The sequence below is a fragment of the Buteo buteo genome, chromosome 2, assembly GCF_964188355.1.
Source record: "Buteo buteo chromosome 2, bButBut1.hap1.1, whole genome shotgun sequence".
In the NCBI taxonomy this organism is placed as follows: Eukaryota; Metazoa; Chordata; class Aves; order Accipitriformes; family Accipitridae; genus Buteo; species Buteo buteo.
Window position 1 is genome coordinate 25,662,542 of NC_134172.1, and position 21,652 is coordinate 25,684,193.

General features: G+C 38.4%; 1 protein-coding gene across 3 annotated transcripts in view; it reads left to right on the forward strand.

Annotated features, from left to right (window-relative positions):
* CDK14 (cyclin dependent kinase 14) overlaps positions 1-21,652 on the forward strand; it is a 335,336-nt gene that overhangs the window by 91,087 nt on the left and 222,597 nt on the right. For all 3 annotated transcript variants that reach the window (XM_075048971.1, XM_075048979.1, XM_075048988.1), the window contains 2 exons: positions 952-1,197; positions 13,230-13,324. In XM_075048971.1, the coding sequence (XP_074905072.1) occupies positions 952-1,197; positions 13,230-13,324 (341 nt within the window). The remainder of the gene's footprint in view (positions 1-951; positions 1,198-13,229; positions 13,325-21,652) is intronic.

Here is a 21,652-nt window from a genome sequence, read left to right on the forward strand (position 1 = left end):
TAAGGAGCCTTTTAGGTCTGCTTGCATCATATTTCATAGCTTTTCCCTGTAGCCTGAAAGCTAAAATTATTTCCTTTCTTCCCAAATAAAAGTTGAGTCTCTTATGGGTGAAAACAGAAGCTGAGGCCTCAAATACAACCCTCTACCAACTGCATGATTTAAAAAAATGTCTTATATGTTGTAATGTATTAAAATTAAAACCATAAATGTACATGACTGGAGTATCTAAACTCACTGTTCTGCTTATTTAGTTCTTTTGAACGAGCAATAGCGTATTTTGGTAGCTCAAGCAGCAAGTTGCAGTCTTCGGGGCTTGGCAGAGTCATACTTCACAGTAACAAAGAACTGAACTTCTGCACTTTAGTGTGCCATTAAGCTGCAGTCTCACGTTTCACTGCCTGGGAATTGATTTGCTGATTTGATTTCCCTGAGACATATGGTGATGATAATAATAACACTGTATAAGCATTATTTAAAAATACAATAATATACTGGTATTGGATCTTTGGCAGGCCAGCACTGAAGTGCACACACAAACTACCATCATTTATTTAAGTTTTGTCTCATCCACTTTTAAACAAATGGAAATCAGTACTGCTTGCGGATATCGGTGGCTAGATTGGAGAGAGAAGTGAAGTGACATTGTTGCTAAGAACACGTAAAAGAAAACACAAACGTATGAATTTTATGTGTGTTCCTCTCTTCATCTTTCTTTTTCAGGATCTTTTAGTACACTGTACAAAGATAGGCTTTTTATTGTTATGACTGTGCTCTGTGTCCCCTATGTAAAATGCATCCCTATGTAAAATGCATGTGTTGTTTCCTATTTTAATGTAGAAATAGAAGATGAATGCTTATGAAGTCCAATGCCTTTTTTGATGCTGGCTGGTGTATGGATTGACATGGACTTTAAGCCTGTTAGAGTCAATGAATGCTTTTTTTTCCTTTCAGATATGTGTCACAAAGATGTCTACACGGAACTGCCAGGGAATGGATTCAGTGATCAAACCTCTGGATACAATTCCTGAGGATAAAAAAGTACGGGTTCAGAGGACACAGAGTAGTTTTGATCCATTTGAGAAACCAACTAATCAAGTGAAGAGAGTTCATTCGGAGAACAACGCTTGCATTAACTTCAAAACTTCATCTGCAGGGAAGGAATCACCTAAAGTCAGGCGGCACTCCAGCCCCAGCTCTGTAAGTGCACAGTCCTGACACCTGTGTGCGTACCAAATGGTGAAATTAATAACACCAGATAAATGTTTTCTTGCTTAAGAAGGAATTGATTACTTGGATTACTTGGCTGCTATTAAAGATGTTTCCCATATATATTTGTACTGTTATGTATAAAATAGTATAAGCAAATGGAACTTGAAAAGGAATATATTTTGAAATTCCTCTCAGATATTAGCTGGGGTGTCTTATGGGATTTCTAAGCACTTTCCTCTCCTGATCCTGGCATGGCATTACAGCTGCTATAATGTTTATGTTGCAAATTTTGCAAAGGGTTGCTTATTTCTGAAGAGGAATTCTTTCCCATGAAGTTTAGGAAACCATATGAATTGCCTTTTTGATTTTTAGATTTAGGTTTTAGAGAAAGATCAGATTTGACAGATTTTGCTTACGTTTTAAAATTCTCATTTTAAAATCAAGTAGTAAAAATAACATTTATTTCCATGTTAGAAAGTTGGTGTGTGAGAGAGAGAGAGAGAGAAGAGAGAGAAACAACTGAGAAGGGTTTGGCAACACATCATCATTGTTGTTTTATTCTCAACTATTTTAAAATAAACTAGATAAATAAAATGTCATATCTTTCATGAATAATGCCCAGAACACATTGCCCCCAAAAGACCTTCAAAATTATTGAAAAACTATTTCTGTTATGCTTTGGCAAGCAAAATCCATAATAATGTGACCTTTGAGTTGAAGACTACAGATCTAAACAGAATGGATGTAACACTTCAAATCTTAGTTGGCGTGAAATAATTTAAAAGGTTGATTGCCTCTTCTTTTTTCTTTTCTTTCTTTTTTGTTTTGCTCTATCTTCTGGACATCTTCTCTCCTCCCTACAGAAGTTTGACTGAATCCTGTCAGACTTCTAAGAAGAAATGACAGAGATCCATTTTCTGTAGATGAGCTTCGTTTAACCCATGTGAATTTAACAGATAAGATGCCATGTCTCCAGGGGACTGTCCTTTTTAGAAAAGGTTACATTTTAAAATGTAACCATCTGTAGCAAAAACAAATTTGCTTTTTCATCATTGACTGGCATTATATAGCTGCTGCCAAAGACCTCTCCGGTGTGTTCCAGATGAGTCCATAACAAGGAGTTCTTACCATAGAACTTTTACAATCATTAAGGATAGATGGAGTGGTTTGCACTGTGTTTACTTGAGCATGATGCCTGATTATTGTTTGGCACCACAACTGTCAATTTAAATGACTTTCAGAAAAAGTCTTTCCTAAAGTTCTTTTGTGGTATTAACTCGCTCCCCATCTCTGCTGTTCTTATCTTGTTCCTCTTAGAAACTATTACTAATTTCTGTTAATGATTTATGTACTACTTTTCTATTAAAACTGAAGGGTTTTATTTGCTTTGCTTCCTGTCGTGGTTTAAGCCCAGCCGGCAACAAAGCACCATGCAGCCGCTCACTCACCCCTTCCCCTCCGGCCCTGGTGGGATGAGGAGGAGAAAATATAAAGAAAAGCTCGTGGGTCGAGACAAGGACAGGGAGGGATCACTCACCAGTTATGGTCACGGGCAAAAGACAGACTCAACTTGGGGAAAAAAACAAAACCAATTTAATTTACTACCAATCAAGTCAAAACAAAGATAGTGAGAAGTAAACCCAAATCTTAAAACACCTTCCCTCACCCCTCACTTCTTCCCAGGGTTAATTTTGCTCCCAATTTTCTCTAACTCCTCCCCTCCAGTGGCACAGGGGTATGGGGAATGGGGGTTGCATCACACATTGTCTCTGCTGCTCCTTCCTCCTCAGGGGCAGGACTCCTCACTCTTCCCCTGCTCCAGCGTGGGGTCCCTCCCATGGGAGACAGTCCTTCACAAACTTCTCCAATGTGGGTTCTTCCCACGGGCTGCAGTTCTTTACGAACTGCTCCAGCATGGGTCCTTTCCATGTGCTGCAGTCCTTCAGGCACAGACTGTTCCAGCGTGGGCTTTCCCATGGAGTCATGGCCATCTTTGGGGGCATCCCCCTGCTCTGGCATGGGGTCCTCCCCGGGCTGCAGGTGGGCATCTGCTCCCCCGCTCCCCTCCATGGGCTGGGGGGGGGGGCAGCCTGCCATCTCACCACGGGCTGCAGGGGCATCCCCTCCTCCAGCACACCTCCTCCCCCTCCTTCTTCACTGACATCAGTGCCTGCAGAGGGGTTTCTCTCACATTTCAATCTCCTTCTCCACTGCAGGTTTCCCCTTCTTAAATCTGTTATCCCAGGGGCACTATTACTGTCACTGATGAGGTTGGCCTCGGCCAGAGGTGGGTCTGACTTGGAGCCGGGGAATCTGCCAGCAGCTTCTCACAGGAGCTGCCCCTGCAGTCCCTTTCCTGCTATCAAAACCCTGCCACACAAACCCAAAACACCTCCAGAATTTTGAAGCAGACTTTTTTTGAAACTGTGTTATTGGCATCTTGTTCTTTTCCAGCGGGCTGCTACTCTACTGTGTCCAGGCAATCTCCTATGATCCCAGTATTTTCTTATGTAAATGATGTTAATGCTTCCTCTACTAGGATGTGCCTGGTTAGAGGCCTAGCTAAACATACGCTTTTGGTAATCTTCTCCTATGCTGACTCACACAGAGTTGCTGGGGATGTCTCATGTTAAAGTAGGTGCATAGGAATTTCCTGAAATACAATTCTTATTTCTCAACTTCCCATAATTCTCCCTGATTTTTATAGCTCTGTTTGATGAACTCATTTCTTCCTTCTGCTTGGAGGCATTGTTTGTCATTTGTGACTCTTCCTCACAAGGAGTGATCTGAAGAGCACCTGGCAAGGATTAACTTGTGGAATAATGTCAGTGTTCATGCCAATGAAGAGGAAAGACCAGAACTTCACAGGAAAAGGTGGTGTTAGTCCTCTGCTGATTGCAGGTCACATGTGGTCCTGTCTGGGAGACCTACGTTCAAATGTCCAAGGCAGAGATATGATCAAGTTGCTTCCCTTCCCCCAGAGCCTGAATACATTGCCTCAGGCAGGAGATGTTCTGATGCACGTTTCATTGAGCATATGTCTGTGTGGTTAGTTGCAGGAATTTGTCATTCTCTGGTTTTGAATTACACTTGAATTTCGATGAAGGGTTTTGGGTTTCATTTTTTTTCTAGTCCTGATGTTGTATAGCAGATGCCCTTGCTACTTCCTCTTCTGATCATTACTTCTTTTTCTTCCTTGTCAGAGGACTGCTACATATTCTCCCTTACTGAGTTAATACTTGATTCTCTGGAAATTCTTCTGCTGTACAGATTATACCAGTCTGAATGGGCATTTCAGTTTCTGTAATGTTCTTGAGCATTGCTATGCCCTCTGGGTCGTACTGGCTACAGTTGTGTAGTTGTTTTTCAGTTTTGGCTCTGTTCTCTGTAAGCTTTATTTTAAGATACTCTGATAGATGTATGCTACCTTCAATTTGCACTTTCTGCGCTTGATTAGTAGAGGAACTGAATTAGAGAAAGGCTTCCGTTTAGTCTCTTCCTTTTCATCATTTAAAGTCCTCTGTAGCCATCAGGTGGGGAAGTGATGTCTTACGGAAGGTACATGGCTGAGGCTTGCAGTCTCCATATCACTGCTTCTGCTCAGGTGAAAGTCTTTTATTTGTCTCAGAACTAACATTTTCCAAGATGTGACCTGAAAGACCTTGCTTATAATGCCCTGGGGCATTAGCTTCTGTTTTGATTAGTTTCACAAGATTTATCAGCTCTCTAGCAGGTATTGGCTTCAGTGTTTGAAGATCGCCGAATAATATTCCGCAGGTGGCATGTACCCATTTTGTGTTTTCTGTACCTTTGAAATGCTCTGCACACGGACATACACACACAGGTTTGGGAAAGCTGGAACTCCATGTTCCTTCCCACAGATTGTCACTTGGAAAATAAATACTTTGCTCTTGAACATGAAGTAATTTTCTGCAGTTAATGTCATACTTCGTTGCAACCTAGTAGAAACCCTGTGTTGTTAATAAGTGCAGTAGCATACAGACAGAAGTTAGCATGGTTTTTTTTGTTCTTGTAAGACCAACTTAGTTTTTACACTTAAGAGTCTTTCCACCTGACATTTAAATACTCATTATGTAAAACAGCCACATTGCATTGCATTTTCTTCCCACCTCCTTTTAAACATAAGAAACCATTTATGAGGGTGATTTTCAAACTGTTTAACCCGATTTAAATTGGATGTTATTATGGAATGAAATTTCCAGCAGAACAGACTTACTCTTTTTATCACATCAGAATAATGGATAATATTCACCTTGGAGGTAATGAAGTAGGTGTTTACCTACTTGTGCATCACCTGTCGGCCACTGTTAGAAGGAGGGAACTTGGCTTGACAAACCTTTGCTCTGATCCAGCCCAACACAATATGTGTGTGTATATATACATATATATGTATGTTATATACATGTAGCTCTAGTTGTGTGTACTTATCTATCTGTCTATATGTATCTTTCTAAAAATCTTTTGCTGAGTCTTTTGCCTACTGAGGTAAGAAACTTGCTTTTCTTTTCTCCCTAACTGAAGAAATGGTAAAACTACAAAATAAACTGGACAAAATAAAAAAAAGTGCAACTCAAAAACAAACACGAAAGTTTTATTTGAGCTCCATGCTCTTTAGGCATGTGGCCTTATTTATTTTTCTTCAGTGCAAGGTGAAGTTTTATTCTATTCAGTGTACACATTTTATACATTAAAATAGTACTTTTGCACAGTATGTAAATAGAATATTGCAAGTTTTATAAGCTAGCCATCTGGTCAAGATTTAGTTACATAGTGATAGTTCCTTCTCCTTGAATGGCTTAAGATCCATGGCAATGAATTCAAATGTCACTCTAACGTATATGTACTACCTTTCAGTTACTTTTTAAAAACTAAATGCAGCAAAACACTAATCTTCTACCAGCTCATATAAATGTAAAAAATTTATTCAGATAAAAATAATTGGATAAGCAATGCTTTACTGCATTGACTGTGCACTCTTTTTGGGAGAGCAGCCTCTCTTCTGTTTCTGTAATTTCTATTCATTTTCAGTCCTGTTATATGCAACTTTCCTCCAAAAAAGTGCAAGCAAAAAGCATGAACTGATCCTATTAACATATTGTAAATCAATTGCATAAGAAATCTAACTTTAAAGCAGACACTAAAGTCAGAATTTTGTCTACAAGTTAGGCATCATTTCTGTCTGCCTAAACACTTGTGCTGTTCTTGCCTGTCTTCCTCTTCAGGTGTATGCAATCTTCTCCAGTTTTAGGAACCTATTAATTACTAGGGTAACTGCATCTTTCCTGGTCGATACTTTTTATTGAGGAAAGATAATTTCAGAGTTCAGTGTAGAGAGCAGATTTTTCTTTTCTGGCACAAGGGAGGCTTTAATAATCGTTAACCTGAGGGATGCTCTCTAGATGATAAGGCAGATAAAATGTGGCAGTTGGTCCAGCTCCTGTGCTTTAATAGCCTGGAGAACAAGTAAACAGCTTTAAAAACTGCATCCAGCCCTTTCACAGAGAGCTCTGTGGTCACTTCTGCTCAGATTGCTCTTAATTTATGGCTGTGTGTTAAAGGGTTAGAAAGATGTAAGCAACAGGATGGGATCTTATAGTGGGAGAGCTGAGATTAAGGCTCAGTTTGGATTCTTGAACATCTTTGTATCCCTTGAACATTGCCCTAGAAAACAGTCCAACTTGCAAAGTTTAAAAAAAAAAGAAAAAAGTGTGATCGAATTGACCTATTATTGTAGGTTGGCTACAACCTGAAATTACTGTGAAATTTGCATATGGTTTTGTGAAAGAAGCTTTACTGTTGTGTCGAAGAAGACAGAATATAAAATGGTTAAAAAAAAAATCTTCTGTTCTTATGGTTTAATCTCAGTTAAGCCTCTTGGCCTACCTTTTACTTTCAAGTTTTTCTAGCAATGAATTGATTTCTTTTGAGGCATGTAACAAAATAGATCTTTCGTTGTGATTTTCAATAATTTACAGTGGTACTGTGAACATAATATTTTTTCTCTTGAAGATAGTTTTATATTGAAGTTTAATATCCTGCAGGGGTTTTTTTTTAAAAAAAAGGTCTATTTAAAACTTAGGCTCGGGAGCGTGACGGTTAAGTGGGACATTCACAAGCTGTTTTGCAGTTATGAAAAATGCATGAGAACATAACCCACACAGCTTCTGTAAGAATAGTCAGGTGATTTGTAGTGTAATTTTCCATTAGAGCTTTCTTTACTACATAGATTTTGAAAATTTCTGAGAAAGAGAGGTGTTCACATGGCAATGTAGTGCAAGGACTCATACTGCAAGATCTTGGATTTAACCTGTTGCCCCTCCTACAGTCTATATTAATGAAATGGCTATTTGAAATGACCTGGTCAGAAAAGACAGTTTGCTCTCATTTCTTTTTCTCTCCATTATTTTTAATACTCTCATGTCAGTTTGAAATACTAGCTTCTTCTATTTCTGCACTCAGCATTCTGGCATACTTTTTCTATCCTTATTACTATGATCTGTATTTCCTTAACCAGAAGGAAACATATATCTAATCTTTGTTACTGTAAGCCGTGCTGCTAAAGATGCTCAGTCCCCATGCTCAGTGGTGCTCTTAGACTAATCTTGCACTGGGAAAAATGTAGACTAATAATAAGAAAACTACCTTAATGGAAACTGTTTTCAAGGAAAGTGAAGCATAAAGGCAAACAAGTAAAACTCCCATGGGTTTCCTGAAAGGAAAGACGTGCACAGTTCTGCGCTCCAGTTGCCAGTGTCCTCTTGGGGGTAACATGATCCAGCACAACCTGTGCTAACTTTCACAGTGACTTAGGACTATATTCAATTCTTCAGAGGCATGAGGACCTTTACTCCCTTCTGTCTTAGTAATTTATCTATCTTTCCCATTTGAGTTCCCTGAAAGATTTCTCCCTAGCATGAAAATTCACTTTTCAGTGTTTTTTCAGTGATTTTCCAGGGTTATCAATTTCTTGCTGACTGGTTGTTTACTGCCTATTTAATTTTTTGCCCATTAAATAGTCCAATCTTGGTCACATGTGCACCTGTGCGTTTGTTTGTTGTTTGGGTTTTTTTTTTAGCTCTCAAAGTTCTTTTTTTGTAGCAAATACAAAGCTCTAAACACTGAGCAACGGGCTTCTTTACGCCTAAGTAGTCCCACTGATGTTCAGTATATACAAGTCTGTGTGACCATAGGGAGGAGATTTCGCTTTGGCTTATATCCAACAAATCATGATAAAATTTTCATAGAAAAGATTTGAAGGCTTTAATTAACTAAACAAAAAAATTACACATTCAGTAAATAACTAGTTTTCAGACATGGCAAAGATTGTCCTTTTATCACAGTCATGTTACGGCTTGACATATTTTGGTTGATAGCCAACTGAATATGAGCCAGCAGCGTGCCCAGGTGGCCAAGAAGGCCAACGGCATCCTGGCCTGTATCAGAAATAGTGTGGCCAGCAGGAGCAGGGAGGTGAGTGTTCCCCTGTACTGGGCACTGGTGAGGCCGCACCTCGAGTGCTGTGTTCAGTTTTGGGCCCCTCACTGCAGGCAAGACATGGAGGTGCTGGAGCGTGTCCAGAGAAGAGCAACCAAGTTGGTGGAGGGTCTAGAGAACAAGTCTTATGAGGAGCAGCTGAGGGAACTGGGATTGTTTAGTCTGGAGAAAAGGAGGCTGAGGGGAGACCTTATCGCTCTCTACAACTACCTGAAAGGAGGTTGTAGCGAGGTGGGTGTGGGTCTCTTCTCCCAAGTAACAAGTGATAGGACAAGAGGGAATGGCCTCACGTTGCAGGAGGGGAGGTTTAGGTTGGATATTAGGAAAAATTTCTTTACTGGAAGGATTGTCAGGTATTGGAACAGGCTGCCCAGGGAAGTGGTTGAGTCACCATCCCTGGAGGTATTTAAAAGACAGACGTGGTGCTTAGGGATATGGTTTAGCAGTGGACTTGGCAGTGCTAGGTTTATGGTTGGACTTGAAGATCTTAAAGGTCTTTTCCAACCTAAATTATTCTATGTCAGTGTTTTCTATGATTCTATGTCTGTGTAAGGAGGAGTAAGAAGAAAGGAAAATTAATAGTGGTAGAAGTATGGGAATGTTAGATCTTCACAAAGTAGCTCTGAACAAACATTTATCAAAATACGTGCATTCAGCTAAAATTAGCTGAAAACCAGCTAAAATTAGTACTCTCTTCTATTGAGAAATCTTGTCTGGGTCAAATTGGAGGATTGCACCAGCTTTCTAAAACATAGGGGAACTTCTTGCGAGTCTGCTGCTTGTGAGATATGTCAGTGGCTGATGCAAGCCCTGTACATCTGACGTGCTCTGGGTATGTCTCACTCGCTACATGTATTTCAGTCAACCATACCCTGAGCAGAATATGGGACTCTTGTGACTCAACAAACACAAATCTCTGTGTATATGTATTCCTGTATATTTTACTGGAAGGAATAAAATACTTTAAAAGAAGTAATTATACTTAAAAGTGAATTTTCTATATTTGATTTTAATATTAGCATTTGCAAAAAAAAAAAAAAAAAAATTGGTTCCATAATCTTGTTGTAAGAAGGCATATTTTTTTAACAGAAATGATTGAAAAAGATGAACTAATGTGGTGAAATCTGAATAATAAAATTCATGGCCATGAAACTGGAAAAATAACTATATGAAAGGGGGAGTGCAATAATAAAGTAAAGTAGGCTGGAGTGGTTATAATTTTCAGCAGTCACATGGAACTTCAAGTTACTTAGATCCCTTCCATAGCCCTTTATTTAGATCCCTTTAAGCTTAAAACTTAAGTTTTGGAAAGTTTCATATTTTTGCATTATCTCAGTCAGTCTCCACCTCCTTTACAATGCAGAAATAAAAGGAAAGGTAAGAAGTGTCTGAACTTCTTACCTTTATAAGCAATTTGTAATTGTAAGTTTTAATTAATGTGTGAGGCTTCATTTTTTTTAAAAAATGGAGAAAATGTTGTGGAAATGGTAATGTTCCTTCATTTTGTAAAGTAATTCCTGTGCTGAATGAGATCTGTCTTGGTGTTTCGTTAAGAAATATCATGCAAATTAGTTTGCAAAGTCTTCTGCTGCCTCAGAATTTATTTAAATTTTTTTGGTAAAATCCTCTGAAGTGCTTTTCTACACCAGATACCTTCAAAAATTTTAAGTCTTTTAAGATTACAAATGCAAGGAAAAATAATGTCCATTTTCACAAAGGGAGATCTAATAGTGTGAGAACACAAGCAATCCCATCTAGTGATCTAGTTGGAATAAAGCTGAGCTCCAGTCCGGAGGTGCTGTAATCTGGAAAGAGAAGGATATCAGCCATGTGGTTTTACTGCATACAGGACAGGTGGTGGCTAACGGGTTGGGTTTCTAGTTGTTTTCTGGTTGTTTCTGGTCTGCTCTTACCCAACGTGAGCAGGCACTGGACAAGTGATTCGTGCTGCTTGGGGGGGGTGGCAGGTCAGCCTTGCTGCTGCAGAGCTGAGCCCTCGGGCACTGTGTGGGGTTGCCCCTGAGGACAAGGCAGTCGAAACCAGCACCTCTTTTGTACGATCAGGAGCGAGCTCTCCTCCTGGTCCCGCCAATGCAAGCTTTTAGTGATTTGCCTGTGCTTGGTGAGGATGCAGCAGCTTCCAGGAGGAGAATGTGTCAAAAGTCATGACCTTAAATCCGTGCTTCTGGCAGCTGGAGTATGGAGTAATGAGCTTGAGGTTGTAGGAATAATTGCTGTTGATGATTTACTGTGTGGTAATGGATTAAAGGCATCCTGTTTCCTATCAAGATCTTAAGGCATTACAAGTTGTTGTGACCTTTATGTTATGGTTTCCAGCGGCATAAAATAAAAGTAAATCTCAGTGTGAAAATAAGAATGGATGTGAAACACATGTATAAACCCTGTCCTCTTTCTTCCTCGCTATGAGGAAACCAACAGTGAACCATTCACTGTTAACTAGGGCAGCATTTCCACTCCAAACAAAGCTACTCACTGTGTGTTCACTGCAGCCTGCAGTTTGGGAAATACTTTGCTATCCCTCTTCATTATGTGGGAGTCACTTAAACTTACCTAAACACTTTTTTTCCTATAGTTTTATAATGTTGCGTTAGTCCATAATTGGATACTTAAATGAGCAGGCTACTTGAATAAATATTTTAGTCGCCTCTGTTGCTGACATCTGTAATCAAACTGTGATTAAAAAACCCAAAAAATTCATCTCTAACCAGGCAGAATACGTTTTTAAGCAAAGATTGGGAACTGAGAATATTACTGCCTTATCTATAATGAAGTGTTCCAAATAATGTAACAGGAAAAAGATCTGAGAGTTCCCATATGACAAATTTCCATCAGTCTATTAATATTTAGGAATTGGATAGCAAAATAATAGGTTGCTCTGTGTTCTGGAGGGAGATGAAATACATGTGTATATCCTGATACCATTCAACAGAAAGCTGGGATGTTAGTCTCAAAAAAAAAGAGTGTACATGCCAAAGTACCAGAATTTTGGCTTAGGACAAATGTAGAATAGTTGGGTAAAGAGAATTTTTGCATTTTCTGGCTAATGGTTAATTGGGTGCAGTGGAGAGGTATGAGTTAAAAAGTCATCTTACCTGGGACACTCTTGTCTGTTTAAATAGAAGTAATTTTTAGGCTCAGTTGATTTAAAAATTTCAGCCATGGTTTTAAAGGAATTTACACACAGATGTGTCCTGTACTGTAGCGTTTGTTTCCTTTCAAAAAACTGAAACTTGAGTACTTTTTGCAAATCAGGTGTAAGATCCTAAATGTGAGTGTACACTGTGCAGCTGCACATGGCTTAGAGTCTCCCAGTTGAATTCAACACTAAACACGCTGGATTTGTTTGGCTGCTTTTCTTTGTAGTGTTATAACCAGAGTACCAACAAATCAGTCCCTGTATGTGATTTCAGCATCAGTGCTGACCCTCCAAAGTTTCTGCTCTATATTCTTTTGGTAGGTTTAGGTACAGGACATCTTGGCACTGCAATCAAAAATATATGTAGAGAATGCTGAGGGGAGCTGCAGGTCAGTTTTTTGCAGTGTCCTTCTGGTCTTGGGGGAAAAATAAAAAGACCTTTCCTTCCGGACAACTGGAAAATGGGGAAATTTGGGAAAACAGGATGCACTTCAGAAAAACTCAAACATTTTCCAAGAACTTCATTGGAAGCTTTTCATGTCAGGTGAATTTCTGTTTTTGCTGTGTTATGGTGTTCTCTGTTAGGACTGTGTAAAAGTGGGGCAAGTACCAGTCTGTTGCAAAGGCCAGCTGAGCTATCTGGCCCTTTGAGCAAGAATCATTGCTTGGCTTCGTTCAGTTTTAGACTCCTCACTTACGCTGCAAATATTAAGGCTATTCAACTATGCTGCATATACATGCCATTAAAAGTATGGTGTGATTTATCCACAATCTGAAGACTAAACATAATTTAGAGTCAAGATACTCTCATTAAAGATGCTTTCCTGTAGCATTTTGACTACTGTCTGAGCAATGGTTGATGTACCAGGACATTGACTACTTAGAGCAATGTTTTGGGGTTGGCTTTAGTCTAAAAGTAAAAAAAAAATTAGAAAGTTAAACAGCTCTTTTAATCTGATTTTGTAGGGCAGATTAAGATTGTTGTTTAGATCTCTTAACAAAGTTGTTAATGATATTTTTCCCTGTATAAAGTGGTATATGTGAAAAATAAAACAGAAACACCTCTTTGATTAAGAACACAATCCTTTTGATAGTTCAAATGATGTAAGCGTACGGTTGATATCAGCAACCACCATCTGGGGTGCTGAATGATGTTTTGTTTGAGTAGCCTATTAGAATGTTTCATTAGCTCTGGTATTAATTTTTTTTTTTTTTAATTGTTGGCAGCTGAAAACATGCAGGTCTATGACTTTTGATAATGATGTTTGATCTCTAAAGGCTGCATCAAAGCAGTTAATGTTGCGGGTGCAATACATGCTGAAAGGTCATCTTCTTCTGTTTTGTTTAGCCTACAAGCCCCAAGTTTGGAAAAGCAGACTCATATGAAAAACTGGAAAAACTAGGGGAAGGGTCCTATGCTACAGTATACAAAGGGAAAAGCAAGTAAGTGGTGTTTTTTTCGTTTAATTTTGTGTGTAAATGAAGATAAGCAGAAAGTATTAACTGATGATGCTGCACTTGTACATAGATCTCTGTGAATGAATGCAAAGTGCTACTGCCATGTGCTCTAGTGAAAGAGGCTGAGACCATATTGCATGGGTAACATACTACCTTCACAAAATGAGATCCCATCTTGTTAATCTCATGTTTTGTTTGTACTTTAATGTTGTACTACTTTCTCAATATCCATATCAAATTAATTTTTAGGGGTAAAAGCACAATATACTGTTAAGTAGATTTTTCTGATGTTCTGAGAGCAACGCTGAATATACGCAATAAATTGTTATCCTTTTGTTTGTAATTATTAAAAAGCTTGAATAAAATAACATGAAGGGAATTAATGGAATTTTGGACTACTGTAAGTTTAGTTTGTTTACAAGAGATTATTTACAAACATTGCAATTATTCCACCTCAAAATAATCTACTATATACATAGCAAATATTTTTTTTCAGCCACTTTAATGTTTTGTTGCAACTTTTTTATCCTCAATGCCCTAAGTGCTTCTGTATTGTATAAAATAACTAGTAAACACACTTAAAATATACTTCTTGAGCTTGTGCTTCAGTTGAGAGTTATCTTTTGTCAAGCAGAGTGTCTTGTGCAAGTTCATATGTTTAATCAAGTTTTCATAATCAAATTTTCAATAATAATAAAGCAGTTCTGAGGGGGGGATTTGGTATGTGCCATATCTTTATTTAAAAACTTTGTCCAGTGAATGATAGATGAGGCAACTCTACCATTCGCAGCAGAGAGAATATCATGACTGTCATGGGACAGAATAACTACTGAAACAAGGAATTATGTGTTAACATTTCCCAGGGTTATTAAGTTACGTAGGTACTGAAAATTATTTTTTTCACTGAATATTTGTAATAAATCAGAGGGGTGACGTCATCTCTCAGTAGCTTTGAGATTGATGAGCATAATGACAGCTGATATGAATAAAAGCATGTTCTAAATGTAGAAGAAATATTTATACTTCTGCTATGCCAGTGCATGTATTGTCTTTCACTGGCAGCTTTCTTCAAGAAAATGCAGTTACATTGTATTGTTAGTGATTCAGTTACGCATCAGCATAAGTTCCAGACATTATACACATGTAAGCTTTTTATTGGGGTCTATGTAATATTAGAAAATGGTGTAGATTTCAGCTTGCACCTTACTACTAAAACCCTTTAGTAAAATCATAGCGCGTATCTGGTGAGAGTTATCCCATATGCCTTGGCTTTCAATAAGATTGAACCAAGGCAATGGGGTTGCTAGATGCCCCATCAATCAGTGGAACAAAGTGAAAGTTAAAAACAAAGCAAAGTGCTTCCCTGAAGCTATTTCATTCAGTGGTGATTTGTGAATGTGTTATGAAACATAGATTGGTTAGAAATACTCATTTGTTTTAGTAGAGCTGACTGCAGAGCTGTAAGAAATACTTCAATGATTTTAATGGTAGTTGATTAATAAATTGAAATTACTGGGCTCTCTGCATTCTCCATTATAAATAGCAAGCTCTGGATAAGTAGTGTGAATTATAACAATTATTTATAACTTTATTCTGCTGCTTCATAACATCTTTTGGAAGGTCTTTAAAATGTATTTTAAAAAAAGTGTGTCTAACTGGAGTGTGGATAAGAACGCGTATGCAGAGAATATTCCTAATGTTATAGTAATATTCCTTCACCTGCTTAATTTTGTTTGGTTTACTTTTTGTTCCCACTGAGAATTGAATAATTCCCATATTACACAGCACCATCCAGATTCGGGACCTCCAGTCCAGACTTATAGAATAATAGAATCATTTATGTTGGAAAAGACCTTTAAGATCATCGAGTCCAACCATCATCCATGCCCACTAAACCATGTTCTGAAGTGCCTTGTCTATGCACATTTTGAATACCTCCAGGGATGGTGACTCAACCACTTCCTTGGGCAGCCTGTTCCAATGCCTGACAACCCTTTCAGTAAAGAAATTTTTCCTAATATCCAATCTAAAAAACCAGTTGAATTACTTCACAGCAGGAGGAGGTTGTACTTTAAGAACAGGGGAAGCACTACAGGGGCCATCTGCAATTTCAAAAGGAGTTGTTGGTTGAGTAATGTAGCCCTGTTACCTCTTCTGTCCCTATGAGAAATTGAGGAATCTCTGGCCTAGGTGGTATTCCCAAAGAAGAAAGAGCATCACTGTTACAATGTACTCTTGGGGAAGATAGATGGAGGGTTGGGGGCAAATGGATGGGCCAACATTGGCTTGGGCCATTCCATGAAAGCTTAACTGCGCTGCTGCTTTTCTGGCAGATTGGCTCTGACTGTTTATACCTTTATCTAAAATGATACAGCAATAGATACAGAATTTTTTTTCTAGCACCTGATGTAGGTACGTAGGGTGAGACTGTGATATGCATCACTGTGTTCCCCTGGCTACAGGCTCAGTGGGAAGAAAAATTAGCAACACAGATCAGAAGAGGGCTGTTTTGGCATGTGCCCAGTTTGACGGCTGAAGGATTAAGCCCTCATGGCACACCGCAGAACGCAGACATGACGTATATTTGGAAAAGCTGGTAATACTTGGACAACAAGTGTGTTTTGGTAAAAATGTTTGAGAATCCCTAATTCTCAATCAACTCTAATGCTTGGCTTTCTCATTTTGCCAAAATATTTCTGACATGTGTCCTTAACTGTAGTTGAAGGTGGAGAATTTAAGATCAGATTGAGCTGTTTTGAATCATGCTTTGTAATCAGAATTATTGTGCTTAATGTTTATCACCAGCTGCATGTGGCAAGTAGCAGCATTTGGGGTTTTTTTAATGCATTTCCTGAGATATATTTCAGCTTTTAAAATTATCTCTCCTGCTGATCATGATGATAGAATAAAAAATTCTTGATCTTAGCTTACTACCTGGAAAGACTAATAGATGAATACTTACCTCCAAAGACACAAAATCAGCCATTCCTTTCTTAAAATTTGAAGTAATGTGTGCAGTAACTTGCTTTCAGGGCAAGCCTGGCTTTTTACAACTTTGAGCAGGATCAGTGGTACCAAGCCCTTGCCTTCCTATCAAAGCCATTACTTTTCCATCTATTTGAGTATTTGTGGTAGTATTTCAGGAAAGTGAAATGAAGTAGGCTAATTCCTCTTACTGGATGATGGATTTCTCTTTTTGTAGTCAGATAAAAATTATTTCCTGGGGTGAGAAAGCAGCAGAGTGAACAGGACTGTGTTATTGAGGAAAGTGAAGCAGTATTCTCTTAGGCTAAGCTTTTTTGTTTATTGGAGAAATAGTCAAGCAGCCATTTGTGTCTGGCTGATGGTTGCATCAACAGGGAAATCTATTTGATTTCATGTGTTGCACATCAGGTGTGCGTAATGAAACTCATCTTGGCATGTTCATTTTCTACTTTCATTCAGGTTAGATTCTCACATGTTACTGTGTGGTATAAAATCCCAAGAGGCTGCTTACTGCATGAAATTCAGATCACTTTGAAGTGATTTCTGCTTTTTTTTTTTAATGTAAGATTTTGGAGAAGTAGGCCTAGTAATTTACTGATAACACTAAAAAATGATGCAAGTTCCATTGCCTCTGTGTTTGGCTAACACCTTGAACATTTGCCATACAATAGGTGCAAAGCAATATGCTTTTTGAATTCCTGTATCATTTCATTTTGTGGTTGAGCTGAAGAAGTGCTGTGTGTCTGTGTATTGACATGTATACCTTCCTGCTGCCATTGACCTTCCCTCTTGGGGCTGATTATAAATTTACCTGAATGTACAGCAATGCGATCTGGCTTGATCTGTGGCACATAAACGTTGATGTGAGTTACGAGAGTCTGGAGATGAAGCTGGTGACAGCACAAGGGAGCTGCTGCCAACCAGAACCCCTTACAAAGCAGTGTGGAGGCCTTGCATCCCCTCACTGGGAACTCTGCATATTGCACTTAAGGGAAAAACCTGTGCTTTTGGCAATATTACGAGTTGGCATGGTTTCTGTCCTCTCCTCCCACTGTGTTCAATTGCCCTTCAAGGCAAAGAATTAAAAAAGATTACCTCGGTTAAAGCAATGTGATCTGTGACTGCTGCTTGCACAGTATGCGTCTGTATTTTGAGAGGCAAGCCAATGGTATCTCCAGTGCTTCTGCACTGCTGTGATCTCAATCTGCTTCTTGCTTGTCCATGTGATTTTTAGTGTACCTTTAGTTTTTTTAGCACCTTTACTAAGTTGCGTGTGCTCAAAGTATTGCAAAAATATGTAGAATTTGTAACAGAGAGCTCAATCAACACATTTTTGCCTACCACAAAATGACATAATTTCAATTTATTTCTAATAAAATGCTTGTCCTAATAAATTCCAGTCCCTATCCCTTATAACTATTAATATGAGAAATGGGTAGATCATGGAGCAGAGCACAGTAGAAGCTGATGCCGTCAATGAGAGCTCAAAGGCTGCAGGGGTAGGGCAGCCCTTCAGTTAAGGTACCACTCCCATTTCTGTTTGAAATCTGCATTTTTTTGTGTTCAGGGTGATTCCAGCATGTACCCAAAGATAAAAGGTATTTTTTCAGGTAGCCAGGGCATTTCACATTTATCTGCATCAAAGGCAGTACCTTTTCCAATTCACCTGAAAATCAATAGGGAGTTCATGGTATAAAGTGCGGATCTTAGAGAGAAATTGTGCTCAGGAGGACAGCCACCATGCTCTGCACCGGCTGCGGTTTCCATGCTGTGTTATTCTTGGGGCAGCAGGGAATATTTGAATGATCAGTAGGAACTACGTGTATTTGTTGTTGGCATGATGTATTGTAGTATGTGTTATGAATATATAGCTGACCATCATATTTCATATATATGTTTGTGGATGGCTGCTCACAAGAAAAAGGATGACTGAAGTATTTTGATTTTTATATTTATGATGCTGAAACCTTCACTGAGGATGACTGACAGGACTAATTGCTGTTCTGACTTTTTTTTTAACTTGCAGGATTTCTTTTACTTGTCATGAAACCTCCATGACTCTTTCATTGTCTTGTCTTTTGTTTTATGTGCAATCTGTTGGAAGTGCCATAGGCTTCGGATGGCCTGAAGAACTTGCCATGGTTTTGTCTGCCATGCTGTCACTTTTTAGTCATTCCCCTAGCTTTACCCCATGCCCATGTGAGGTGTTGTGTTCACATGCTCCCTGATACATTTCATGTGCAACAGTCCAGTTCACAGATAATATTTTCTCCATGTTTTGGCCAGTTTATTAGACTGAATATTTCAAAATTGCTCTAATTCATGTTGATTAGTGACCTGAACATTCTGAACCTTTTATTTCTTGCAAATTGTGTGAAATCAGAGTTCATCTAGAAATGAAACTCTTTTCATCTGAGGATACAACATGGCTGGAAAAGGAGTATATATTCATGGATTATGAAAAGGCAATTTATAGTTACCTGCTAGAGCTTCCCAATTTTTTCTTCTCTACCCTCCCCCTTTTTTTTAACTGATGTGCTTAACTGATTTTTGTAGGCTGCTTTTTACTATACATTCTAAAGTCATAACATGAGTTTATAGTGTGTACACAGATGCTTTTAAAAAAATCTCTAGCATTGTAAATCTTTAATAGAAGCAATAACTTCAAGTTGAACTAGATACAAAACTAATAACTAGATGTTGAACTAAAATGCCAAATGGTGGAAAAAATTATTAAGGTAGTGTAAGTACTAAAGTAAGTTACTAAGTTTCTAACTAGAAGATGAATCATTGACTATATTGATCACTTACAGAGTGAATTTCTCAGTGTTTAAAAGAAATATTGGGAGATTTTTCCTCTATAGCTGTATATATAAAAAGAACATTACACTGTATATGCTGTGCTTCAACCTGCAAAGCAGTGTACAGGGGTGACTTGGCATTATTATCTCTCGTAGCAGGGGATGAAACTGAGGAAAGAAAATCTCTTATATTACTTACCCAGGACTGCACAGGAAAATGTGGTAGAAAACTGGCCTAGAACATAGTTATATTGGATACAAGTGCTAGAAGTTATTGGATAGTGATTTAATGGCACTGACACATATATGCATGATTGGAATGGTAGAGCAAATGCTGAAGTCATTTGCCAACTAAATGCTATTTTGCACCAGTGTTTTTTCCAGTTAGCCGAGGAATGGCATCTCTTGGAAGATCTCCTGTGACTATTGGTGTGCAGAGTTGTAAGAGGCCACTTTACTTATAAGCGATACCACTATGTTTGTCTTCAAGTTCTCTTGAGATGAAAATCATTTCCTGATGTGAACGTCAGTGGGGCCCAAAGAGATGTGAGGTATATGGAGGAGCACCGGTGCTGTGCATCGCTCTCCCTGCTGCCAGTCCCAGGTGATTTGCTTCCAGCAGGTGTAGGTCAAGTGCAGCCCCTGTGCTTAAATGAGCAGCTGTGGAGTTTGAACTGAATGATGGAGGCTGGGAGGCAGGGACGAGGGACCTGGAGGTAAATGCTCTGATGCTGCTCATCAGCTTCTGCTCAAGTGAGGGCTGCCACATTGTTTATATGAGACTACCTCAAGTACTGTGAAGAACAGGATCCCTGAGTTCCAGTGACAACACTAATTAATAATTTAAATCCTTCATCTCTCTTCAAACTCTTTGATCTTCTACTTTTCAGCACTAATAAACGTCAGCGTTCTGAAGTATCTTTAATCCACTAGCTTCTCTATAGCAAGGTAACTTTTGTTTAGGGTGGAGGTTAAAAGATGGTGGGAGTCAAAAAGAGAAATTGAGGCGCTGTGGTAGTAGTCCCTTGAGTGTTTGCACCATAGGGTTTTAGTGGGACTGTGTTTTTTGTAAACTACAAATGTAAGTCCTTTTCAATAAGAGAGATATCATATAAACTGTGTTTACACTGAACTGTCTTTTATGATAGTGATTAAAAGAAGTGTTTCCCTCAATGTGGAATTAGTTACTCATTGGTAGAATAATCAAAGGTGCCTAAACCTGCAATGAATTTGCCTCTGTCAGGTTTCTTCAAAGGAAAATTCTGGGAGAGCCTGGTTTCATTAGGCCACCATGGTCTTTTGGGGGTTTTAGTCGTCTGTTTGTGACATCAATATCACTACAGAGTAGATCTAATTAGATATTCTCAGGGTTTGATCATCAAACTTTGAGCTTTTTGTGTAAGTGACTATTTGACAATTGAGAGTTACTTTTCCTCGTAAGAATTAGTTTCTTGAAATGTGTATCTCAAATAAAAGCATCATCCCAATACCACCTACTGATCTTTGCAGAAATGTTCCCAAGCTTAGCACTTGCTTGAGTTACGAACTCAGCCAGAACTCCAGCCAGGGATAAAACTCTGTATTAAATAAACGGACTGAAATCAGAGTGGCAGATTTTATGTTAATTGACTCTTTAAAATGTGTTATATTTAGAACATTTATTGCATCTAAATATAACTGAAGAACTTGAGAAAATAATGTTATTGTACTCTGTTGTTCTCTATGTGGCATCATCAGCATTATCCCCAGTGAAGCCAATTAAGTCATCAGTTACTTTATATTCATCAGTATTATGTGTTCTTAATGATGCATTAAAGCATTAAATAATTTCTAACCTTCTCTATTTCTCATAAGTGGTCATTTTTATAAATGTATTTATTTTGGTAATGATGATGTGTGCTGTTTTAGAAAAGGCAGAATGATACATTATATTAGCATTTTTTGTAATATTTGGCTCATTTGTATTTTTTATAATATACAGACTTTTAAAAAACAATTTGGACTCATTTTTCTTTTGCCTACCTTACATATAAAATCAGAAATTTATTAGAAGACATTATGTAACATTAAAATGCTGAATTTCCATAAACTGGAAAACTGTCCATCAGCTGCTGATGATTTGCCTAGAGTAAAGTAGCTTTGTGTGATAATTAGAGAGGATTCGGGACTTCTGTCTTTTCTCTGAAGATTTTTGGATGAGAGAGAGAAAGAGAGAGCCCATTAGTTTAGGAAGGAGGATGGCTTGTAAGTTAGAAAATAGGAATTTTATAGTCAGTTTTGTCCTTAATAGAAACTAATGAGGCAGTTGACAGAATGGACATAAGATGATAAGTGAAATCCTTGACCCAGTTAAGTGTGTTGTTTTGAGAAGGTGTGAAATTGTTTACTTTGGACAGTGAGCAAGGGTTTAATGAATCCTGGATGTTAAAAGGGGCAGCAGGGTTGCCTTTTCACTGTCTAAAAGGCTGTCTGCCTGTCAGTTTTCCTACTTGTATTTGAAAATAATGAAAATACTGAGCATGCTTTG